This window comes from Bubalus kerabau, chromosome 22 (genome assembly GCF_029407905.1).
Source record: "Bubalus kerabau isolate K-KA32 ecotype Philippines breed swamp buffalo chromosome 22, PCC_UOA_SB_1v2, whole genome shotgun sequence".
In the NCBI taxonomy this organism is placed as follows: domain Eukaryota; kingdom Metazoa; phylum Chordata; class Mammalia; order Artiodactyla; family Bovidae; genus Bubalus; species Bubalus kerabau.
The window spans coordinates 23,638,327-23,664,674 of NC_073645.1; the positions used below are offsets into that span (position 1 = coordinate 23,638,327).

The 26,348-nt window shown below is 38.5% G+C and overlaps 1 protein-coding gene across 1 annotated transcript in view; it reads right to left on the bottom strand.

Annotated features, from left to right (window-relative positions):
• Positions 1 to 54: 54 nt before the first annotated feature.
• The window catches only part of ERLIN1 (ER lipid raft associated 1), a 44,148-nt gene continuing 17,854 nt past the window's right edge, over positions 55 to 26,348 (bottom strand). The window contains exons 8-12 of the mRNA XM_055560598.1: positions 18,138 to 18,196; positions 14,973 to 15,064; positions 4,724 to 4,813; positions 3,762 to 3,841; positions 55 to 2,322 (exon numbers count right to left, since the gene is read on the bottom strand). Coding sequence (XP_055416573.1) covers positions 2,101 to 2,322; positions 3,762 to 3,841; positions 4,724 to 4,813; positions 14,973 to 15,064; positions 18,138 to 18,196 — 543 coding nt within the window. The 3' untranslated portion in view covers positions 55 to 2,100. The remainder of the gene's footprint in view (positions 2,323 to 3,761; positions 3,842 to 4,723; positions 4,814 to 14,972; positions 15,065 to 18,137; positions 18,197 to 26,348) is intronic.

The window sequence follows — 26,348 nt, forward strand, 5'->3', positions numbered from 1 at the left end:
AGCAAGATAAGCAACAGAGAAGAATGGAGACACATGGGAAAAAACACAAATCACTGATAGTAAAATAATTTTATTTAGTGTCTTTTTTAAAAAGGTAGCATTTCACATATAAATTTAGACTTCAAGATTACCAAAAGGAACATCCCTGAAGGGGGGACAGACTGAGAGCTCCAGTGAGCACAGGGAAGCACACTCCATGGAGAGTTTAAACAAAAGTCCTTTCTCGAAAACTTCACAGTGCTACTTCCCTGTTCCTCAACTCTGCCACCACGGCTTGTGGCTTGTAAGAAAACCCACATCCACCACTTTGGGGCAATAGCTTTTAGCTCATAGGAATAGGAAACATCTCTAGGAATGAAAGCATGAAGGTCAATGATCCAGACTTCCCACAACAATCATTATTTATATGCAGCAACATATATGACAGTTTATTATATAGTTCCAAAGACCTTTTAAAGAGGGCTAGAGAATGTAAAATTCATTCATAAAGAGAATGTATATAATTAAATGAGCAAAAACAAAAATCCTTTCCATATTACGAATGCCTTTATAGGATAAGGCCTAGGGAAAAGACCCTGAATCTGGGATTCCTTTCCCACATTAAGTGTTTGGCACAACCCACAGGCTGTCATGAGACTGATAGTTAGCTTAAAGGTTTCTGGAAGTGGTCCCATGAATTTTCTGTCTGGCTTGAATGTAGCATACATAAAAGGTGTCTTAAAACTGCATAAACTCTGGCCTAATTATAGGGCACACTGATTCAGGAAACTTAATCTTAAGGTAAAAAAGGTCCAGATGAAATAGATCTCCCATAGCCACAGGCTCACTCTTACCAGCCTCCCATGGAAATTTAAATCCACGGGCTGCCCAGGAAGTCACTGGAATAATCCTGATCTCCTAGGTGAGGTAAAAGCTGGGGAACAACTTCGATTTTAGCATCTCTGGGCCAGGAGGGACAGAGACCAAGATGACCAAGGATGCTTTCTAGGTTACTCCTTGTTCCACCCTCTGTGGACTCCTGAACAATTTCAGAAGGAGAATCTGTGGGCTAGTAACCATGGCAGCCCCAGGATTTGACCTTTAGGCAGAGGTACTGGGGCAAATGAAAGCACCCCAAATCCAGTTTTAAAAATAAAAACTTCCTGCAGTTATGATACAATACTGTGCAGTGAACAGCTAGGAACTGGATACTGCTCCTATTTCTGGTTAAAGTCTTTGTTCCACTCTTGGTCAGAGCTGAGAGGTGACATATAAGGAGTTGTCTGTGGCTAAAAACCAGGCACCTTGTCACATATGGCCTGAGGCAGTGACACAGACATCCATCACCTAATGGAGGAGAATGCATGTCTCCCAGAGCTTTGGTTCAAAGCAAAGGTTTCATCCCACCCCAAACTTCAAACCAAGCTCTATCTCTGAGCTTACTAAAGCAATAAACTAATGATTAGGAATCTCTCTGAAGAATCTCTGATTGGGTGGCATGGTGCACATCCCAGCAGGCCACCATCTTGACTACTGGAAATCAAACAGGTGAGAATCTTATCAAGTAAATGGTTGCTCAAGCAGAAGATCATTTCCTAAAGAACTTCTGTGGACTAGATGCTAATCACAGGGATGAATGCCAGGACTGGACCCCAAAGAGAGAGCCTGGGTCCCAAAGCAATCAGTCTTCATTACACTTACCATATTATGGCCATCTTCTCTCTGGCCTCCAATCTCTTGAATGGCTGAACACACATTTCCCCAGGGACCAATGTAAACATTATTCAATAGATTTCAGCTTAGAAAAACACAGCTTATTATATATCTAGTGTTTAACATTCCAGTGCAGGCAGTATCTTAGCATCAGACTTTCTCTCATTCATGAGTACCAGTTTAGAAAGTAACACACTCAGGATAGTTGATAAAATGCGGCTGAAAAGACCATCTGGGTGCAGACAGCTAGTTCTATCCTGCAATCAGCTGATAAACCAGGACGACCGCAGGAGAGGCAGAACAGACAGAGCATGAGTTCTCTGTAAATCTGAAGAGTTGTATAACCATTGTTCCCACTTAACCCCTTGGGCCACATCTTGATACTGGAGAACATTTCCATCTGTTGCATCAACTTGTATTCTCCTTGTTTTGGATGGGGCTCTCTCCAGAGGGTTCAAGAGCCTCCTTAGAGGGCAGAGAACCTTTTCTTCCAGTCCTAGCATCTGAATATTTCAAAGCACAAGAGGAGTCCACAAACATGCTAGGGATGCTGTTGCCAAAGTAGATCTTACTGTTAGAAGCAATGGCCTGGTACCTTTTGAGCTCCAGATATTCCGGGGTCAATTTGTGCTGTGAGAGGCAAACAAGAGCACAGGCATCAGGACACTTTGGTGCAATACTCATCTCTCTCTTTCCTAACGCAGATTTTCCTGATTGCTCTCCTGAGTATCATTCCTCAACTCTGAATCATTACCAATGATGCTCTCTCATTTTCAAGTGTGGCTATCACATTAACAGCATTTTTCAAAATGATATAAACTACTGCCACTTTCAGCCTAAGGCTGACCTCAATGACAAAGTCTTGATACTTGTGTCTGGCCAGTTCTTCCCAAGACAGATTTGGATCACTGGTTTGGAAACTGAAATTTCTCATCTTGCCTTCATCTTGACCAAATTCTATTCTGTTTCTATAGAGCTGCATCCTCCAATCCAATATATTAAGTTTATTTCTAAATTTATATGGATTTCAAAGTACTAACAACTCTGTTCTGACAACCTATCGTATCTTAAAATTTCTTCTGAATAGAGATTATTGTTGTTCCTTTCTAAAGAGAAAAAGTTAAAGCCCTGTCTATACTTTAAATCTTGATTCTAACCCTTCAAACTGCATCATATACTTTAGCAACCTCCTTCTCAACTTTTTCTCTGTTCCACTCTATTGTATAATTAATACTTTCTAAACCTTGGTCATATTCTTTCCTTCTCAGAATACTAGTGGTTCTAGATGACTTTTAATTAAATAAATCCTACTAACAGGTCTGTACTCTCTAGATTTAAACTCACCCCAGTCTCTATACAAAAACTGTTAACCCATACATCATCCAACCTCCTTTCTCAAGGTACACGTATGAAATTCCTCGTGGCTATAGCATTTTTAAAATCCAACAAACAAGCATTACTCAATTAGGGGTATTTGGAAATATGTGTGTGTGTGTGCGCTCTGTGTGTGTATTGTTAAAATAATTGGTGAGCAAAACTGATAGTTTAGTAGGAAAGGGCCAGCAAAGCAAAATATACCATAATGTATAAGATAAGTCTTCAACAATGAAAAAGTATCTCACCCCAAAATGCTAAGAATTTGTCTGATGAGAAGCGCTGCCTTGAACAAGCTCAGCATCTGCCCACCAGGGCTCCCTTATCTGGGAGGCAATTTCAAATGAACTTTACTCCTCTCCTGTCACTCTTGTCATTTCAGGAGAAGACCTTTAACTTTCCTGATTACTGAGCTCTTATGCAGCAGTACAAACGAATGCATTTATGGCACTTAACCTGGGCTTATATATCTGCTTGCCTTTTTCCTAGTTCCTCACTTTTATACGGAACCATACAGAGTTCTCTACTCATAGAATGTGCATTATATGCCTTTGGAAGTGAATGGCTGATTCTGTGATAGTAACCATCCTTTCTTGACACTGGATAAAATCACCTCTATCATGTTAGAACTCCCCACAAGGGAAAGGAAATACCCAAACTCTATTACTAGGACAGTGGCACAGAGAGCCAGTCACCTTGTTGGAGGTGGCATATTTGTGTGCGGCATAATACTCAGCATCTGCTTTCGCCTTCTCTCGGGCCAGGAATGCGGCATCTAGTACGCAAAACAGTCAGGGTGTTTAAAACAGAGCAAAGGTGCAACCCATTTCCTCAGCTCTGGGCAAGAGTTCAGACTCTACCTGAAGTAGAAGCCCATTTATCCACTGCCTGATATTACAATCATTTACTTTACTTCTAAGGCATGTAACAGTGTTAACAGTTTTCAAATCCCAGTCTCCAGACAGCTCCTTCTCAAAGGGGGATACTCTTGACAATGTCAAGTTAAATAACTCAGTTCATCTGAACCCACTTCATTTTCAACCTGAAGCTGTTCCTTCTTTCCACCACCCCTCATCACTCAAAGCCTCATACCCCACCCAGGCTCTAGGCGTTAACTAAATAAGTTCAGACATGAGCGCCTGGCTCTATTTATTGCACTGTCTCCATCCCCTTCAAACTGGATCCAGAATCAGTTAATGCAGAATGATAGGAAGCAGCATCATATAAGCCAAAGAGGCTGAATATTTCATCTTTAAGACTGTGAACTAAGAACATCGACTTCTCACTATGTGTAATCAAGAGTTTGGAAGATTAAAAACTGGGGCTTCTTTTTTCCCCAACTAATTGTCTGGTTATTTTTTTGGTTGACAAGCAGAAAAGAAACTGGTGGTATATTCTTTAAAACTGATTACTTTGCCTGAGAACAAGTCCGTCCTAATTTAAGGATGGAAAATAAAAGGTTAACGTTTACCATAGTTACAAACCAAAGAACTAAATATGCAATGGCAATTTAAAAAATATTTGTCTAGAATATCAACTAGCTACTTCCTCCAGACCAGATTATTCTCTCTATGGCCCACCCACCATAACCCAGATCCAGTCCCTGAGACAGCGAAGCAGTTCAGGATGGTCAGAGTTTCTTTTCTCCCTGTGGTACCTTCAATTTCAGAAATGCGCTTTTCAGTTTCTTTCTCCATCACCTTCTGCTGAAACCGAATTTTTGCCACTTGTGCAATCTTCTCTGCTTCTATAATTATATACAAAACAAGATACCTTCAAAAACATTTCTCTAGTTCTGGAGCTACTTAGAAAACAGCAGCACATAGCTTACATTTAATTATATAACACTTTACAGCCTAATTGTTTCACTGTTTTATCTACCCAAACTATAAACAACTCATCAGAAAAAAGGAAATTTATTTCCTACTTCACTTTTATTTGGACAGTGTTTGTTTTGTGGGAAGGAGGAATACAAAACATAACAGTTTCAGTCCTTCATGGGATTAAATGGCAGTGATCCACAAGTTAATGGGGAAAACAAGAGACTTCGTGAAAGCACTCAAAACAAAAACAGAGCAACACAAGTGTATAGCAACATAGGACATTTATATATTGTGGCAGGAGAAAGAAAGGATGTGGAAGATAAGCCAAGGAAGGTCATCTAGAAGAAATCTTAAAAGAAAATAATACACAGAACTTAAGAGGACCTGGCAGAAAGTGTAAATGAAAACAAGAAGAAACAAATTAGCAAGTCACAGTGAAGAGGTGATAAGAGAGCCAGTTGACAAGAGAAGATAACAAAAACACTACAGAGAGGGCTAAAAGGCCCCTGTTTTGAGTGAAAGGCTAAGGAATTTAGCTTTAATATACACTCCAGATCAACTGTTAAGTAACTATCAGGGAAATGATGTGATGAAGAGTTACCAGAGGAGTATTCTGACTGCTACAGACATAAAGAGAAAAAGCAGGGTAATTCATCTGAGCATGTGAAAATGTGCTGGGAGTGAACAAGGTAGCCGCAGCAGGCAATTACGGGCAGGGAAAACAAAACATCCTTAGAACTCTCTGGTCTAACTAAAGGATCCAGAACCAGGGAAGAAAGACTCTAATTTTACACTTTCAATATAATCACTACAATTCTTGAAGAACATTCTCAATTCTCCTTTTGAGTCAAAGAAGTTGAGTATTTTAACATATCTTCTCTTGGGCCTCTGGAGGAAGCCCATAATGGAAAGAACACTTCCAAGTGGTTTCTTCTTTCCAAAAGGCAGGATCCTTTACGAACTACTCCAGGGCATACTTCTCTATATCCCCAACAGCATAAAATCAATCTATCATCATACCATCCTAAAAACAGACTACTATGTTCAGCTGGGCTAAAAACTTAGCAATAAGCAGAAACTCAGTAAAATTCAAATAAAAGGTGAGGAATCTAGAGCCTGCAGCTAGAACCCAGAGAATGGTGTCTTAACATTGGGAAATGATGCAGTAATCCCATTTCACACTATTCTCTGACATGTGGGCATGAACCAACAAACAGCATGACCAGAGCTCTAGTTAAGAAAACTGGTGGAGCAGGCTAATGAGAGACCCTTCAGCTATCAACATCTTAAAATGCTAGACAAAACAGAACAAAATTGTTTCCTAATGTGTAACTGAGATCTTCAAGAGACACAAGTAAAGGGAGAGCTGACAGCCTGTATGACAGCAGCCCTGGGAGTGGATATTAGACAAGTAAGAGAGAGGGCCTTGGGTTACTGCCCATGCAGGGCTGGGAGATGACGTCTTGAGATGGCAGAACTGAAACCCCCATATAAAAACCAAGACCTTCTAAAGGGCTCCAACTCCAGTGAAACTAAAATGCTCTACCTTCCGTCCCAGTGACATATCATAGTGAAATTAGAGACAACCCCAAGATAGAAAATTCTTAAAAGTAAAGCAAGGAGAAGAGGCCAAACAAAACCAAAATACTACTGCCAAAGTTACACAGAAAAGGAAGCTGAGCTGGGGTTAGAACTATAGGTTAAATTACCATTCAAGAATGAAGTAAAACTATTTCAGACCAAGGAAGATTGAGTAAGTTTTCCATTTCTCAGCCTTCACTGAAAAAAGCTAGCAGAAAAAAAGAAATGAATTGCCAGAAGCAATGGAGAGGAAAAAAATTACACAATACATTTAAATAAAAATAAAATATTTTACTGTAAGAATCGATGATAATAATTAATGGGGGAATGAAAACAACATAAAGTAAAATATCAGGCAACAACAATATGTAAAACTGGAGGACAGTGATAGAGCTAAAGCATCCTAAGGTATTATTCAAGAAGAGTATGAAAAGAATGATTAAATCTAGAGTGTCTCAAGTCAGGTATGCTTGTAGCATTTTACAGGCAATGCCTAGTTATACATTCAAGAAATAGAACATAAAACTTCCAATCAAGTCAAAGGAGGAAAAGAATAAAGAAAAGATAATCAATTCAATATCAGTCAAAAAACGGGGGAAAAGAAGCATGGTAAATGGCACAAAATTAAATGATAAAACAAGTCCAAATATAGCAGTAACCACAATAAATATAAAAAGACTAAACTCACCAGTTAAAAGACAGATTCTCACATTGGATAAGATAACAAAATCCAGCTATATGCTGTTTACAAGAGACACACCTAAAACATAATGACATAGAAAAGTTGAAAGTAAAAGGATGTGAAAATATACATCAAGAAAATAACTAACCAAGAAAAATCTGTCATAGCTATATTATCATCAGACAAAATAGACCTTAAGCCAACAAGCATGTCTGGCTATAAAAGAGGGTTATTACATAACAGCGCCAATTCTCCAGAGACGTAATAATGCAATTCTGGAACTGAACACTTTTAAAGATATAGTCCTAGATTACATGAAGAAAAAGTTACAAGTCAACAAATTCATGGTCATAGTGGGAGATTTTAACACACCATCTCAGTAACTGATAGCTCAAGAAGACAAAAACTAGAAGAGCACACAAGATGCGAACAATACAATTCATAATCCTGACATAATGAATATAAAGAGAAACCTGAATCCAACAAATAGCAAACAGACATTCAATCTCTTCGAGCACACACAGAACATTTACCAAAAAAGGACCATGTACTTGATAGTCCACAAAACAAACTTCAACAGATACTTAAGAATCCATATAACAGGTCATATTTTCTGATTACAATGCAGAAATCTACAATAAAAAAGTAGCTCCCTGAGAATCCACTCAATTAGAAATTGAAAATATACTATTAATAATTCATGAATAAAGCAGAAATAATGGAAATTAAAAACAAAACAAAAACCAAACACGAATAAATTAAATTACATTGAAAACTGGTGAGATGCACCTAAAAGCAGAACTTGGAAGAAAATGTCTCATTTTACACTTTTCCATTAGAAAAGATTAAAAACTAAAGAATTAAGTCACTCAAGAAACTAGAAAAGAACCAATAAGTAAATTCTAGGTAGAAAATTTAAAAAATAAGTGTAAAAGAATAATTTAAAAGAAAGTAACAAAATTATCAACCAAATCAACATCTAGTTCTCTGAAAAGATGAAAAAAACCAATCTCTGATCCAGCAAAACAGAAGGCACAAATAAACAATATCAGGAATGACAAGGGGCACACAGATTTAGTAGAGGGTTTATTTTTAAAAAATCATGAGAGCTTTACAAACAAATTTATGCCCTCAAATTTGAAGCAGCAGATAAAAACGTAACTACCAAAACTGACTTAAAAAAGAAACAAACACCTTACACAATACAGAAATTAAATCTGTAGATTAAATGTTGCCATAAAAATCAAATGAGCATACAAAAAAGCACAAACTCCACTTTACCACGATGGTTTTTATAACTGAATTCCAGCAAATCTACAAAGAGGAGATAATATATATTTTATACAAAATGCTCAGAACATGGAAAAAAGAAATGCCCTCTAACTCATTTTGAGGCTAGTGTAACCAGGATACAACAAACAAACAAAAACAAACAACAACCCCCAAAAACCTAAGAGTAAGAAATAAGAAAAAAAAAAAAGCAGCTGACCATTTATGAAAATAAAAGTAAAAAAAAAAAATTAAAGCAAGTCATATAAAATGTATTAAGGTAAATTAACTGCCTACTTTATGAGCAAATGAATTTATCCCATGAATACAAAATAACTTTTAAGAGAAAATCTATTAATATAATCATATTAACTGCTTTAAAAGAAAAACCATATGGTCATCTTAACAGATTTAGAAAAAAACTGTAAAAGTTTTAGCAGTCATTCATGATAAAAACCCTGGGCAAGCAGAAACAGAAAGAAACTTCATCAACCCGATAAAAGTTTAGTATAGCAAACATCACTGGGACTGTGTTTTTAAAGTTAGAACAAGACAAGAATGCCTGTTTACCATCTTTCTTTTCAGCACTGTACTGGAAGTCATAGCCTAAAGCAGTGAGGAGAAGAACTAAAAACTGTAGAGTACAGCGAAAAACCAGAACTGTCCTGATCGCAAGACAATATGATTCCTTGAGAAATCCAAGAGAATATTATAAACAACAGCATTTTCAGGAAGACTGCTAAATGAAAAAATCAACAGCATACCTACAAAAGTAAAAAGCAGTTCAAAAATGTGTCTTGAAAAAAGAGCCTATCTGTACTAGCAAAATATTTGAGGAATATATAAAAATAAGTCTCTAACAAAGAGTGTGTAGGAACTATGAGAAGAAGATTATGATACCTTTTTTTGAAAGGTCATTCTTTCATTTTTCATTCTCATAAATGGAAAAATGCAATAGATTTATAAAATTCAATATTATAAATATAATTCTCTTCAAACTGATATACCATATACAAGTAATGTGATTACAATAAAAACTCAACAGTATTTTATAGAACTTGAGCTGGTTCTAAAATTTATATGGAGGAATTAGGGCTTAGAATAGTCCAATACAATTTTAGAAATAGGAACAGTTAAGAGGAATAGTGAAGAAGAAACAAACTTGCTCTACCAGATAGCAAGACTTAAAACAAAAGCTATAGTAATTAAAGCAAGGTATTACTGGAAAACAAAAGATAAAGAAATGGAAAGAAAACAGAAACCCAAGCAACAAAACAAATTATATATAGGATCTTATTATATGACAGATGTGGCATTATAAATAAATACAGGGAATAAGGAACTACTCAATAGTCTAAGATAGTTTGCCTTTGGAAAAAGTTAAATGGATTAGATTTGATAGTGCCTAAAGAACTACGGACAGAGGTTTGTGACATTGTACAGGCGGCAGTGATAAAGACCATCCCCAAGAAAAAGAAATGCAAAAAGGACAAATGGTTGTCTGAGGAGGCCTTACAAATAGCTGAGAAAAGAACAGAAGTTAAAGGCAAAGGAGAAAATGAAAGATATACCTGTTTGAATGCAGAGTTCCAAAGAATAGCAGGGAGAGATAAGAAAGCCTTCCTCAGAGATCAATGCAAAGAAATAGAGGAAAACAATAGGATGGGAAAGACTAGAGATCTCGTCAAGAAAACTAGAGATACCAAGGGAACACATTATGTAAAGATGGGCACAATAAAGGACAGAAATGGTATGGACCTAACAGAAGCAGAAGATATTAAGAAAAGACTATACAAAAGATATACAGAAGAACTATACAAAAAAGATCTTCATGACCCAGATAATCACATTGGTGTGATCACTCACGTAGGGCCACACGTCCTGGAGTCCGAAGTCAAGTGGGCCTTGGGGAAGCATCGCTACAAACAAAGCTAGTGGAGGTGATGGAATTTCAGTTGAACTATTTCAAATCCTAAAAGATGATGCTGTTAGTGTCACACTCAATATGCCAACAAATTTGGAAAACTCAGCAGTGGCCACAGGACTGGAAAAGGTCAGTTTTCAATCCAATCCCAAAGAAAGGCAATGGCCAAAGAATGCTCAAACTACTGCGTAATTGCACTCATCTCATATGCTAGCAAAGTAATGCTCAAAATTCTCCAAGTGAGGCTCCAACAGTACGTGAACCGAGAACTTTCAGATGTTCAAGCTAGATTTAGAAAAGGCAGAGGAACCAGAGATCAAATTGCCAACATCCACTGGATCATCAAAAAAGCAAAAGAGTTCCAGAGAAACATCTACTTCTGCTTTATTGACTACGTTAGAGCCTTTGACTATGTGGATCACAACGAACTGTGGGAAAAAAGAGACAGAACTACCAGAACACCTGACCTGCCTCCTAGAGAAATCTGTATGCAGGTCAAGAAGCAACAGTTAGAACCTGACATGGAACAAAGGACTGGTTCCAAATTGGGAAAGGAGTACATCAAGGCTGTATACTGTCACCCTGCTTATTTAACTTACATGCAGAGTACATCATGCGAAATGCTGGGCTTGGATGAAGCACAAGCTGGAATCAATAATGCCAGGAGAAATATCAATAACCTCAGACATGCAGATGACACCACCCTTATGGCAGAAATCGAAGAGGAACTGAAGAGCCTCTTGATGAAAGTCAAAGAGGAGAGTGAAAAAGTTGGCTTAAAACTCAACATTCAAAAAACAAAGATCATGGCACCCGGTTCCATCTCTTCATGGCAAATAGATGGGGAAACAATGGAAACAGTGACAGACTTTATTTTTTTGGACTCCAAAATCACTGGAGATGATGACTGCAGCCATGAAATCAAAAGACACTTGCTCCTTGGAAGAAAAGTTATTACCTAGACAGCATATTAAAAAGCAGAGACATTACTTTGCCAACAAAGGTCTGTCTAATCAAAGCTATGGTTTTTCCAGTAGTTGTATATGGATGTGAGAGTTGGACCATAAAGAAAGCTGAGTGGTGTAGAATTGACGCTTTTGAACTGTGGTGTTGGAGAAGACGCTTGACAGTTCCTTGGACTCCAAGGAGATCAAACCAGTCAATTCTAAAGGAAATCAGTCCTGAATATTTATTGGAAGGACTGATGCTGAAGCTCCAATACTTCGGCCACCTGATGCAAAGAACTGACTCCTGAAAAAAGACCCTGATGCTGGGAAAGAGCGAAGGCAGGAGGAGAAGGGGACGACAGAGGATGAGATGGTTGGAGAGCATCACAGACTCGATGGACATGAGTTTGACCAATCGCTGGGAGCTGGTGATGGACAAGGAAGCCTCTTTTGCTGCAGTTCATTGGGTTGCAAAGGGGCAGACTCACTAAGCGACTGAACTGAACTCAAACTGAATTTATATATCACACTAAACATTAAAATAAATTGCAGATGAGCTCAAGATCTATATACGAGAAGAAAAACTTTATATCTTTTAGAATAAAATTATTATTTTGGGGTTGGGAAAGAATTCTTAAACAAGATAGGAAAAGCACCAACTGGAAAGGAAACGATCGATGAATCTGATTACATGAAAATGAAATATATACGTATGTCAAAGACATCATAAAGTTCAAAGACATGCCATAAATTGAGAGAAGATATCTGCAATGTATAAACCTGGGAAGGGATTAGTATCTAGAAGATATAAAGAATTTTTACAAATCAGTTTTAAAAAGTAATCAAATAACAGCCAAAGACTTTAACAGGCAATTACACATCAAAAAAAGGGAAACTTGAATGTTCCATAAACAATACTCAACTTCACCAGTAACCGGGGAAACTCATCAAAACTGTGTGGTTTCATGTCCATCATCAAAATGGCATAAATTTTTAAAAATCTGGTAACTCCATGGGTAGAGGAGGATGTGTGGAAATTACAACTGAATAAGGCAGCAAAGAAATGGAAACTCAAACACTGCTGAAGAAAGGGCAAAATGGAGGAGTCACTTTGAAGAGCAACTTGGCAGTGTTTTTGTAACTTCAAGATGTGTGTACCCTATGACTCAGCAATTCTACTTTGAGATATGTATTCTAGAGCAGTGATTCTCAAACCAGCTGTGGGAAAGAATTTTTTTGTATTTTAATATTTAATAAAATATAATAGGGCACTGACCCACACCACATGTTAAGTAGCACTTCTCTAGAAAAACTCTTGCATGTAAGCACAGAGAGATATGAATAAGGGTTGTTGGGGGCCAGCGTGAGGCACTCCGCCCGTGGCAAAGGTCATGAGGAAGGAGGCTCGACATACGCAAAGGCGGGATCGAGCCTCAGGAGTCCCCTTGGAAATCCTCGAGCATCTACCCCCATAACCAGAGCCTGCCTACTTTACTACTTTGTGCTCTCACCTACACCTCTGACTTTACAGGGGGCTGTCCCCCACCACCTCTTTCGGAGAAGGAGTTAACTTAGAGCTCCAGTTAATAAAAACTCCTGGGCGTGACAAGAGTGTTCTAACCTACAAACTCCTCTGAAGGTTCTCTAGCCTGCCTGACAGGCTTGTCCAGCCACATGTGATTGCTCACAGCCTCCCAACCGTGAGAGGCATGAGATGCTTTAAACCTTCTAAAAACAGGTTCCTTAGAAAAGTTAGAAAACCATTAGTATAAGTATAGTGGGCTGATTAGAAATTGTATTGGTGAAGGGTTTTTCGTTTGTTCAGCCAATGTTTGTTGCTAAGTCTCCACATCCCCTGCCCTTACACACATTAATGAATATATAGAAGAAATAAGTATTAACCTTTGATATTAATCACATTAGACCTTAGGCTAAGTAAATTCTTTCCTTAATTAAAACCCACTACACCCTCACCCTATAGGAATGTAACCTTATCTGGTACCTTCGGAAGGTGGAGTCTTTTTTAAGAATAATCACCCCTGGAGAAATAAGTGTCCTGGTTGACTGACTGCTGTCACAAGGAGAGGGTCATAAATTGTCAGCAGGCCCCCCTGGCCAGAAGATGATGTAACACCCCTAAGACCTCTGTATACATTTGCATGAAGCACCTGACTTTGATAAAAGTCAGGACTGCTGACCCCACGTGACTTTTGCATAACATCTCAGTGTATAAAAGTAGAGCATGGAAAATAAAGAACTGGGATCAGTTTCTCGAAATACTGGTCTCCCCATGTCGCTCTCGCTCTCAAACTCTGGCTAAGTCTCCATCTGGAGCACAGAACCCACCAAGCTTACTAATTTTGCCTGGGCTTCTAAGATCCGACTGGGGAGGCCTCAGTGTCTCTCCTTTGGGAGAACGGAAGGACGCCTGCGGCCTACGTAAGTGGTGCAAACGTCTTGTCTTGAAGTTTTACTGGTCTTCCGCGTAAACCAAGCTACTCAGCCTCTTTTCTCCACTGAATTTTCCTACTGAGCTATCCTCATTCTATTACTCTTTACATCTCTAATTAATATCTAATTGAAGCTATTGTATCCTGATCCTCGCCGACGCCGTCCCTGCTTCGAACTCCCTGGATCAGCCGGGGCTGGACCTCGGCAAGGGTATTACTGCAGAACAGTCTGTAATAAGGAAAAACCAGAAACTAGCTCTTCATTAGTAATCCATCAAATGAGGATCACTCACAGAATGAAATGTATACACAGCAGTTAAAAAAGAAACTAGATCTATATGTATCAATATGAATAAATCTCAGTGTTAGTTAAAAAAAAAAAAAAAAAAGGAAGTTGTAAATAAAAGGTGGAGTTTGATACTACTTCTGTAGTCAAACAATTCTGTGAATTGTTACATACTTAAAGTAATACGGACAGAAAAGATTTATGTCAACTTCAGAACAGAAGCTACTCTGAGAAGACAGGTCAAGAAGTAAGACCAGGGAGGGGTACAAAGGGAGGCTTCATATAACATTTTCCTAAAAGAAAATGCAATCTGAAAGAAATATGGCAAAATGTTAAGCCTTCATTATATTGTTCTCTGTATGTTCCTATATATTTGAACTATTTTAATATAAAATAAAGTTTCAGCAAACCAAGGAACAAACAAGTGAGAACCTAAGGCAGCAGGTGACTAACAGCCTGCTGGGGTTTTAGGGAAGCCCCTGTGACTTAAAATTAGCTATAAGCAACCCTGCTGTACTTTCAGAGATGGCAACATCTATCCATGCAGATAAAACCAGGTTGCATGTCAACAGTAAGGATGCATACTATAATCCTGAGCTTTGGCAAAAAACCCTCCCTTATTCTGAATCTGTGTACACAAAACCTCTATTCCACCAGACACTAGAACTATTCCCAAACCCTATCCACTGTCCCTGTCCTAGAAAGACAACGGAGGGGGTCAACAACACAGTGGAGAGCCAAAGCACTTCATCAAGTACTGGCCTCATCTACGTTTAAAGGCTTTAGGACGTCTGAACATACAAAGGAATTTCCAGGATTCTCCATCATGTATGATGCAATCTTATCTAAGTCCCATCAATATCCAACATGAGGCTGACAAAGAACAGGACAAACTCACAGCACGTGTACTTAGAGACTTCCATTTCAGAAAGAAATCCAAGTACCTATAACAGCCTTTTTCCTCTCTGTCTCAGCTTCTTTCTCCACAACCTTTTGTTTCTGTGCAGCTATAAGAAGTTTTGTCTTCTCAGCCTCCCTGTGGGAAAAAAAATTACAAAAAATTAGAAATGATCTATAGTCATAGAAAGCCTCTTGATGAAAAGTGAAAGTGGAGAGTGAAAAAGTTGGCTTAAAGCTCAACATTCAGAAAACGAAGATCAAGGCATCTGGTCCCATCACTTCATGGGAAATAGATGGGGAAACAGTAGAAACAGTGTCAGACTTTATTTTTTTGGGTTCCAGAATCACTGCAGATGGTGACTGCAGCCATGAAATTAAAAGACACTTACTCCTTGGAAGGAAAGTTATGTCCAACTTAGATAGCATATTGAAAATCAGAGACATTACTTTGCCAACAAAGGTCCATCTAGTCAAGGCTATGATTTTTCCTGTGGTCATGTATGGATGTGAGAGTTGGACTGTGAAGAAGGTTGAGTGCCGAAGAATTGATGCTTTTGAACTGTGGTGTTGGAGAAGACTCCTGAGAGTCCCTTGGACTGCAAGGAGATGCAACCAGTCCATTCTGAAGGAGATCAGCCCTGGGATTTCTTTGGAAGGAATGATGCTAAAGCTGAAACTGCAGTACTTTGGCCACCTCATGTGAAGAACTGACTCACTGGAAAAGACTCTGATGCTGGGAGGGATGGGGGCAGGAGGAGAAGGGGACGACAGAGGATGAGATGGCTGGATGGCATCAGTGACTCGATGGACGTGAGTCTGAGTGAATTCTGGGAGTTGGTGATGGACAGGGAGGCCTGGCGTGCTGCGATTCATGGGGTCGCAAAGAATCGGACATGACCGAGCGACTGAACTGAATAGTCATAGATAGTAATTCTGATACTACAGTGGTTCAGAGCATCATTTTCAATAAGAATTTTCTGACTCACTAAGGTAGGCAAGAGAGGTGTTATCCTATTTTACTGATAATAAACCTGAGGTTGAAAGGTTAAATGATTTGTCCAAAGTCACCCAGAAACAGGAATCAAATTTAATATATTTCAGTCTGACATCTTCAGTTGCTCAGTCATGTCAAACTCTTTCTGACCTCATGGACTGTAGCCTGCCAGACTCCTCTGTCCATGAAATGATCCTGGCAAGATTACTAGAGTGGGTTGCCATTTCCTACTCCAGGGGATCTTCCCAACTCAGGGATTGAATCCATGCTTCCTGCGTCTCCTGCAATGGCAGGCAGACTCTCTACCACTGAACCACCTGGGAAGCCCGTAGACTGACCTTTTCCACAAACTGTATCAAGAAAAGGCCTGTGATCTGGAAGTGTCTGGAGTATATAAATGCTTCCTTTGCTATTAGGCCTCCAGCTAAACTGGACCAACTAGCAAAAGGCACTAACCTCTGGGAAGATGCAGCCCCTCAGGTGCATGGTTTGGCAAGCAGAAGGGGGCTGGATTTCAGGCTCTCTTCCAGCAGACACTCATGTAGTGGCCTTATTTGTTGTACAGAAGATAGAACTAGATGGCAGTTCTTAATTAGGTGGTGAACTGGGGCTCAATGTACGAAAGAACATTCTAAGAATTTGAGCTTCCTAATAATGGAAATAGGTGGCCCGTCACTAAGCATGGACAAATGGCTACTAGGGGACCACATGGAAGGAAGGGTATTAAAAAAAAGATACCTATTAGGTGGGAGGTTAGACTGCATTATTCCACGGTAGCCTTTAATTGTGGAATTCCAACAGTCTTTAAACTTAGGAAAGATCCAGAATCCAGGCACTCCAATAGTTTCCCCAAACATCACCCTCGCCAACCTCTCTCCTTTCCTCCTGCTAACACTGATAAAAGATATAAAATAACATTCTGAATACTATGAGTTATTTGAGGGCAGAGAACACATAGTATTCATCTTTGCATCACCAGAAGCTATTATATTTAAAGTCTAAGACATCCTGAGCCTTCAAGAAATTTTTTCTTCTATAAATGGATCAGACCTCTGATCTACTCAGTCTAGCACTCTGTGCTTTATAGTTTTAAAAGAGTTCTTTTTCTACAATAAAAAAGGGGAAACAAAATTATGCATAATAGAAGGTGTAGACTTGGGAACAATACAGACTCAGAAGTATATCACTCTATAAAGTATTATTATTACTTTTTGGATGCCCTGTATTTATACATCTTTTGTATTCTTGCCTTTTGCAAAATTAGTTTTATAGCATTTTATATTTTGTCTCTTAACCTATCTTCCAAGTTTCCTAAAGACTTAAAAGTCAGACAGACAGAATAATAATACTTTAGTTTCCTAAAGACTCCAGTTTCTTCTTTTCAGTACCTGTCATGATACCCATTGTCAGAATCTGGCTTTCTGGACTGTGGACTTGTAAGCCCTTACATGGTTATATCTACTTGGGAAATCCAGATTCCGAAGGCTGACTTTTCTGTATTAAGGACTGTCTCTCTCAGAAGTGTCTGATATTACTAGTTAAACATCCTGTATACCACCCCACACTTGACTGCACACACACAAAAACATTTTGACTACAATAGGTAGTCCTTTAAAAGGAATCTTCTAAAGCACTCAGAAACTAATTTCATGTCAAGCAAGTAATTTCTTCATTCCCAGTCAGCCCTGGACACATAAAAGAAAAGACTACCAGGAGTCAAGGCAAGTAAAGCTTCCCTAAAGGCAAATTATAAAGATCAGATCTAATTTTAGATACACAATCACATACAATGGAAAAGCAAACTTGATACCAATGTATTTACTCTTACCATTTATAACACAGTAAAAAAATATAGGCACTCTCTTCAACCTTAATAGCTAGGACTCTTTCTCTCCTCTATTAATATTTAATTCAAGGTATTATTCACATCCAAATTATAGCTCCTTAGGCTTCCAACAACAGTTCTACAGCAAACTGCCTCTTTAGCCACTGAAGCTGCTCCTGAAATGTCTATATATAAAGAGAAAACTAATAAGAGTCTAGTGGGAATTTAGACACCAGAATAGATAGTATTATTAGAATTAAAGTACAGAAGATAGACATATACCCCTCCCCAGTATAACTATCTCAAACATAATATTTTCCTCTAGACTGGCAAGATAAATATGTAGACAAGCCAAAATAAAAATATTGAGATCCCATGCATATTACTCACATTAACTCAAAATTTCTTCTTATGGCTTCTGGGATTTTGGGTTTTGTAACACGTACAGCCTAAAAAATAAAAGTGAAAAAGCCAAAGTATATTTGAAAAATAAATATTTAAATCTTGTGCAAAAGAGTGCCTCAAATGAAACTAATATTAAATAGCTATGACACAGCTGCCTACAAACACATGTAGGGATCCAGTAGAAAATCTATTTCTCCTGTCACCACACCAAAGTCAAAGATAAGCTGCTTGTTTCCTTAAAAAAATGTTTGGCTAATGGATTTCGACCTGCCTCTTGAGAAACCTATATGCAGGTCAGGAAGCAACAAACTGGACATGGAACAACAGACTGGTTCCAAATAGGAAAAGGAGTACGTCAAGGCTGTATATTGTCATCCTGCTTATTTAACTTACATGCAGAGTACATCATGAGAAACGCTGGACTGGAAGAAGCACAAGCTGGAATCAAGATTGCCGGAAGAAGTATCAATAACCTGAGATATGCAGATGACACCACCCTTATGGCAGAAAGTGAAGAGGAACTAAAGAGCCTCTTGATGAAAGTGAAAGAGGAGAGTGAAAAGTTGGCTTAAAGCTCAACATTCAGAAAACGAAGATCATGGCATCTGGTCCCATCACTTCATGGGAAATAGATGGGGAAACAGTGGAAACAGTGTCAGACTTTATTTTTTTGGATCCAAGATCACTGTAGATGGTGATTGCAACCATGAAATTAAAAGACACTTACTCCTTGGAAGGAAAGTTATGACCAGCCTAGACAGCATATTCAAAAGCAGAGACATTACTTTGCCAACAAAGGTCAGTCTAGTCAAGGCTATGGTTTTTCCAGTGGTCATGTATGGATGTGAGAGTTGGACTGTGAAGAAAACTGAGCACCGAAGAATTGATGCTTTTGAACTGTGGTGTTGGAGAAGACTCTTGAGAGTCCCTTGGACTGCAAGGAGATCCAACCAGTCCATTCTGAAGCAGATCAGCCCTGGGATTTCTTTGGAAGGAATGATGCTAAAGCTGAAACTCCAGTACTTTGGCCACCTCATGCGAAGAGTTGACTCATTGGAAAAAGACTCTGATGCTGGGAGGGACTGGGGGCAGGAGAAGAAGGGGACGACAGAGGATGAGATGGCTGGATGCCATCACCGACTTGATGGATGTGGGTTTGAGTGAACTCTGGGAGTTGGTGATGGACAGGGAGGCCTAGTGTGCTGCGATTCATGGGGTCACAAAGAGTTGGACACGACTGAGCGACTGAACTGAATGGATTTCCTCTATTGAGGAAATAAATTTTTAGGGAAAAGAGTCTTCCTTAAAAGACCTTTCACAAAGCTCTTAAATGGAGTACTTTTGTTTCCTTTCAAACCTGAAAGTCAAAGAAACAGAAGAAAGGCAAAATTTCAAGATTTAAATTGTAAAGTAGGAAATAGTCAAAAACAAAAACAAACCCTGGTGGGTATATGCAACTTAATATAGTGGACAGTAAATGAATTTATCATTTCCTAAACCTGCAATCACTCAGTACTGATTACAAATAAACTGAGGAAAAACAAACACCAAATAATAATTAACAAACACCAATTAGCAGGTTACATTCTTTCTCCATAGAATCTTGCTTAGAACAAAATCTGCATGCCTCTGCAAACATTGTTTACTACACAGTTTCCCTAATCATAGTGTACCTTGGCATAATTATCTATGAAACAGGATAGTTTTGGGGTGCAAAAGCCAGGTACAAAAGCTCCTCTGTGTTCTGTTTCTTTTTTGTACAAAAAGGCTTTAGTCTCCTGGGCCTTTCCTGTGTTCCAAAGAACAAACTCAAGCAGTCAAGAAACAATAATTTATAAAACAGGGTCAAGGAATATATATAACAACCTGATGCATATCTCTGACTCATTCTGCAGGAACTAAGGCCCTCACCCAGGTGGAGGATGGTGACTACATGCTAAGCATGAGCACACAGACCCCAGATTGGTTGGCACAAGAAGACTGATGATTAATATTTCTGGACTATTAACCAGAAAAAAGTCATGCCTCCTACAACCCTTACCTCAAATGTTGCCTTTAAGAACTTCCCTTAAAGCTACTGAGGAGTTTGGGTCCTCTGAGCATCAGCTGCCCACTCTCCTTGCTGGATCCTGCAACTAAATTTTTATTTTGCTGCAAACAACAACTGTCAGAGTTTGGCTTTCTGTGCCATGGACACACAAGCACTTACATGGTTACATCTACGTGGGAAATCCAGGTTCCGAAGGCTGATTTTTCTGTATTAAGGACTTGACCTCTCAGAAGTGTTTGATTTTACTAGCTAAACGTCCTGTACTACCCTCCACCTGACTGCACGTGCGCGCGGACACATACATATATATATACACACACACACACCACCTTGCTGATCTGAAGGAACTTTTAATTGCCCTCTGAAAATTGGTTGAACTTTTAAACAACAAGGCTTTTAGGCATGAAGCCTTCATTTAGGGCTTTTGAAAGAAAGCTTTTAAAACTTCTAAGCAACAAAGCCTCCCCTCCATAAAAAAGCTAGATCTGTGTATAACTGAGGATGATCATAACTAAATATAAGAATTAGAGTGAAATGGAATAAGAAGCTGGGGACCATGGTAAAAAAAAACACCTCAATTTTCATGCTGAAGGTTGAAGCATGTGAGGTTATGAAGAACTCAAGGACATATCCAGAAGACAAACAAAAATTCAGAACCAGAATTGGTTAGAGGTGCCCAATTTCCCTATGTGAGTACCAGAAAGACAGGTGACCTCCAGTATGATTCAGAGGGAAGCAATGGCCACGTGTTTTCCTAGTCTTAAAAAGTAGCATGAAATAGAACTGTCTTCTGAAGACTTCTATCTTGCAGGGTGAGGCTGAAGAATGTACTACACACATGTCAATCTTGGGAAATCTCATAATTTTCAAATATGTGAAATATAAGCACCTACTGATATAGAGACCATGAATAATTTGCTTCATAAAGAGATTTAAGAAATAAAATGTACCCCAAGCAATGGTCAAATACACAAACATACACAGTGAGTGACAAAAGGGGAAAAGGCTGATGAAATGAGTATGTCTATTGAAAGTAAACCCTGGGTCATAAGCACATACTTTAAACCAAAAGCCAGCATATAATATAATCATTGCCTTAAATAGCATAGGAAAAAAAAAATCAAGAATTTTTTCACCACTTTAATTTGCCACAGTAGTTGTTGAAGAAGAAAAAATGCAGGGCTTCCCTAGTGGCTCAGTGGTGAAGAATCTGCCTGACAATGCAGGAGACACAGGTTTGATCCCTTGGGAAGATTTCACATGTCACAGAGCAACTAAACCTGTGAGCCATAACTACTGAGCCTGTGCTCTATAGCCTGGAGCCACAATACTGAGCCCACATGCTGCAACATTGAAGCCTGCATGCTCTAGATCTCTTAATCCACAACAAGAGAAGCCATGGCCATGAGAAGCCTGTGCACAGCAACTAGAGACAAGCCCCTGCTTATCACAGCTAGAGAAAGGCCCGCACAGCAACGAAGACCTAGCAAAGTCAAAAAATAAAATTTTTTAAAAAGAAAAGATGGGGTACAAATATAGAGAAGGGAAAAATTAAAACACTGAATGTTACAGAGAAGGTTCACTCAACAAGTATTAACTGGGTGCCTAGTTAAACCAAGTACTGTTTGTTTCAACCACTGTGGATACAGCAATAAACAAGGCAAGACTGCGCTCGTGGACTTTAAACTTTTAAAAGGACAAAAAGACAGTAAATAACAACAAAAAGCATATAAATAAAATTTCAGACAGTTATTAGTGTTATGTGGAAAATTAAAATACTAGATTGGGAGGAAAGCCAACATTTTTATTTTGGCATAATTACATACCTTAAAAAATTCTAGAGAAATTCATAAAGTTTTCATCAAGTAAAATAAATAGCTCCAGAGATCTACTGTACAGCATTGTACCTACAGTCAATAAAATGTACACTAAAAATTCTTTTTGTACACTTAAAATTTTAAGAGGGTAGATCTCAAGTTAAGTATTTACCACACATACACACACACACACACACACACACACACACAGAAATCTAAGGAAATTAACCAAAAAAATTACTAAAGACAGTTTATTCAGCAAATCTGTGGATATACAATAAAGTCATCAAGAATTGTTTGCATTCCTCAATGCTTAAAAATAGACTACATATTTAATAGCATTCAGTTCAGTAGCTCAGTTGCATCCAACTCTTTGAGACCCCATGAATCGTAGCACACCAGGCCTCCCTGTCCATCACCAACTCCCAGAGTTCACTCAAACTCATGTCCATCGAGTTGGTGATGCCATCCAGCCATCTCATCCTCTGTCGTCCCCTTCTCCTCCTGCCCCCAATCCCTCCCAGCATCAGAGTCTTTTCCAATGAGTCAACTCTTTGCATGAGGTGGTCAAAGTATTGGAGTTTCAGCTTTAGCATCAGTCCTTCCAATGAACACCCAGGACTGATCTCCTTTAGGATGGACTGGTTGGATCTCCTTGCAGTCCAAGGGACTCTCAAGAGTCTTCTCCAACACCACAGTTCAAAAGCATCAATTCTTTGGCGCTCAGCCTTCTTCACAGTCCAACTCTCACATCCATACATGACCACAGGAAAAACCATAGCCTTGACTAGACAGACCTTTGTTAGCAAAGTAATGTCTCTGCTTTTGAATATGCTATCTAGGCTGGTCATAACTTTCCTTCCAAGGAGTAAGTGTCTTTTAATTTCATGGCTGCAATCACCATCTGCAGTGATTTTGGAGCCCCCAAAAATAAAGTCTGACACTGTTTCCGCTGTTTCCCCATCTATTTCCCATGAAGTGATGGGACCAGATATCAATAGCATTAAAGTTCATTAACTTCATGAATATTAATTTAACTTGGTATATGGGTTTCTCACCTAAGTCAGAAATTCTAAAAGAAACAAAAATGGTAATATAAGTAAAGTCATAGACTATATTCCTAATTTTAAAATGTACAAGCCAATTTAGGTACCTGGTATGCCTTGAAAATATCAGTAATGAAAACTCATCATGTAGAGTTAACTGGCAGAAATATCCAAGGCCATTCTTAAAGACAATGTATCTTACCAGAATTTTTAAAGTGACTAAAAAGTTGAATTATCATAACCATAATGTAACATGTTAAAGATAGGAACACTGAAAAATAGCCTTTAAGTTTTAAAAATGCATTTCAACTATAAGTTATAAGTTATAAAATAATAAGAAGTTATTTTATAACAAGACTAAAGCAACCAAAAAATGGAGATCTTGATCTATCCGTTTAAAAACACGAATATAAAGTGATATTTTTTTCATTCAACAACTTTTAATAAAAATAACAAATAAATATACCTAAGTTTAAAAGATCCTTTTTCCTGCCATGCAGTAGACAAGTAAAAGTGAGAAAACAAGATAGGAGATTATTGCAGAAATTCAGGCAAAAGACAGTACTTGGTTTAAGGAGGTGGCAGAGACGCTTTAGGTGGATTCGGTAGAATCAGCAGGATCCAGGGACTGGATGTTAAGGGCAAGAGGGTTGTCAAAGATGCCTCCCATACATTTAGACTGGCCTGAGGCTAAGAGGGAACCATTTAGTAACTAGAAGTAAAAAACAGGAGAGCAGCAGATTGGATGGGAAAAGATGAAAGGCTCAGTAACTAATGAAAGAATAGGAAATAGAAAAAGCAATGGAACAGAACAAAGTCCAAAAAATGACTTTACCATATAACAAAATTTAGCATACAATACCATTGGCATTTCAAACAAGGAAGACAGAAGGGCATAAATTATTCAATAATTACTGTTGTTAATAATTGGGGGAGAAACTGAGTCCAACCTCACAACTAAAAATGAATTTCAGATGAATTAAAATTTTAAACCTAAAAATACAACTATAAAAGTAGAGAAAAAATGTAATTTCTGATTTTATTTAGATTTTTGTATTTTAAAGTTGGTGAAAGGTTCTTAAAAGCATGCTGCTGCTGCTAAGTCGTTTCAGTCGTGTCTGACTCTGCATGACCCCATAGACAGCAGCCCACCAGGCTCCCCCGTCCCTGGGATTCTCCAGGCAAGAACACTGGAGTGGGTCGCCATCTCCTTCTCCAATGCATGAAAGTGAAAAGTGAAATTGAGTATTTAAGAGTTACCATAATTAACATATCAAAAATAGTTTAAGTCAATGAGAAAAACAGATAAAAACCAAACAGTGAGCAAACATACATCCAAGGATATTCAATAATTAACATAAAATACCATACACATTTTCTCCAACAGGATTTAGAAACACATATCTGTTAATTATTTGGGTACAATCACACAATCGAATGTATAGAAAACAACAGCTCATGAACACTGCTGATGAGAGTGCAAGATGCTAAAATTTTCCTGAAATGCAGTTTGGCAATATGTACCAAAAAGTCCCCATACAGGGGATACACTTTGACTCATCAATCCTACAATGAAGAATTTATCCTGGACTTCCCTGGTGGCACAGTAGGAAAGAATCCGCCTGTCAATGCAGGGAACACTGGTTGGATCCCTGGTCTGGGAGATTCCCCATGCTGCAGAGCAATTAGGCCTGGGGGCCACAGCTATTGAGCCCGCAAGCCCTAGAGCCTGTGCTCCACAACAAGAGAAGCCACCGCAATGAGCAGCCCGCACACCGCGACAAAGAGCAGTCCTGGCTCACCACAACTTAGAAAGTCTTTGCAATGAAATGAAGACCCAGCACAGCTTAGTCATCACAACATGTACATAACAGTAAAAACTGGAAGCCACAGGGATTAAATTAAAAGGTTAAAAGTGATGATGTAGCAAATCTTACTTCTGACTTGAAAAGACACTTACATATTGTTGATGAAAAAAATGGTTAGGGTATGATTCCATTTTAGTCCAACACTGGGGCAAAGAATATGAATAGGCAATTGACAGAGAAGTGCAAATGGACAAAAATTAAATAAAAAGATGTCAACCTCATTAACAACTAATGAAATGCAAATCAAAGAGAGATATTCAATAACTTCATTTGTATCCATGCATCAAAAATCAGCATGTCTGATTGCTTCACATGTTGACGACGTTGTGGAGAAACAAGTATTACAAATACTGCTGGTAAGAATGTAGATTTATACAGCCACTTTGAAAGATAAATTGTACATACAAGGAGATGTGTCAGGAATATTCACTACACTATTGTTTATTAAAGGCAAATTGGAAACAATAGGGAAATAGTTATGTAATATAAGGCAAGGAACTATAAGGGGTTGTAAAGAAGAATGAGCTAGATCTCCTAGTAACAACTTGAGCAGAATGTAAGAATCTGTGACATTCACATTATCTTTAAAATTGAAAAGCTACTCCAGAACCACCAAAAGGGTTTTACAAAGTTAGCTCTGGACATTTCAAGAGACCCTGTAACTTGGGCAGCTTCCCCTCAGGCAGCCAGCAGAGATAATGACACAGCAAGGGGGAGGACAAGGGAAATAATACCCTCGGACTTGTTTATGAGATTGCTCCTGATCACTCAGAGTGAATGCACACTTCTTACAAGCAGTATCATCTAGAAACTGAGGAAGCGTATTAGAGAAGCCATATTCACCACTTCTCCGATAATCCAGATCCAGAGACACTGCTTTCCAGTGTTATTGAGCATGACTACAGTAGAAAAGGCATCTTACAGTGACACCCACAATAACACCTACCCCACACACTTACATCAAACAAACAAGTTTCACAGAATGATACTTAAAACTTACTACAAGCCATGTGCCCGGGTTTCTTTTCCTGTTCAATTCCATTTTATTTAAAGGCTAGTCATAACCCACTAAAACTGATTTTAGAACCTAATAATGGATTTCAACCCACTCTGAAAAAATACTGACCCCAAAAAGCAGTTTTTCTCACTATTCTATCTCCCAATGCCACTGCCACCATCACACCACCACTAAATTCATCTGTTACCTTGCTTTTACTCAGGTCATTCCATCCACTTGAAATACCTTCCTTATTCCTTTCCCTCATATAAATCCTATTAATTCTTCTAGACCTATCAAAATTCCAAGCCAGTCATTTCCAGGCAGACTTTCTTGAAATGTTCTTTTCACTCTTAGAGCAACAGTCATCCAGTCAATTCATCTGTCAATGAATACTTTGGGATATCTACTTTGTCTG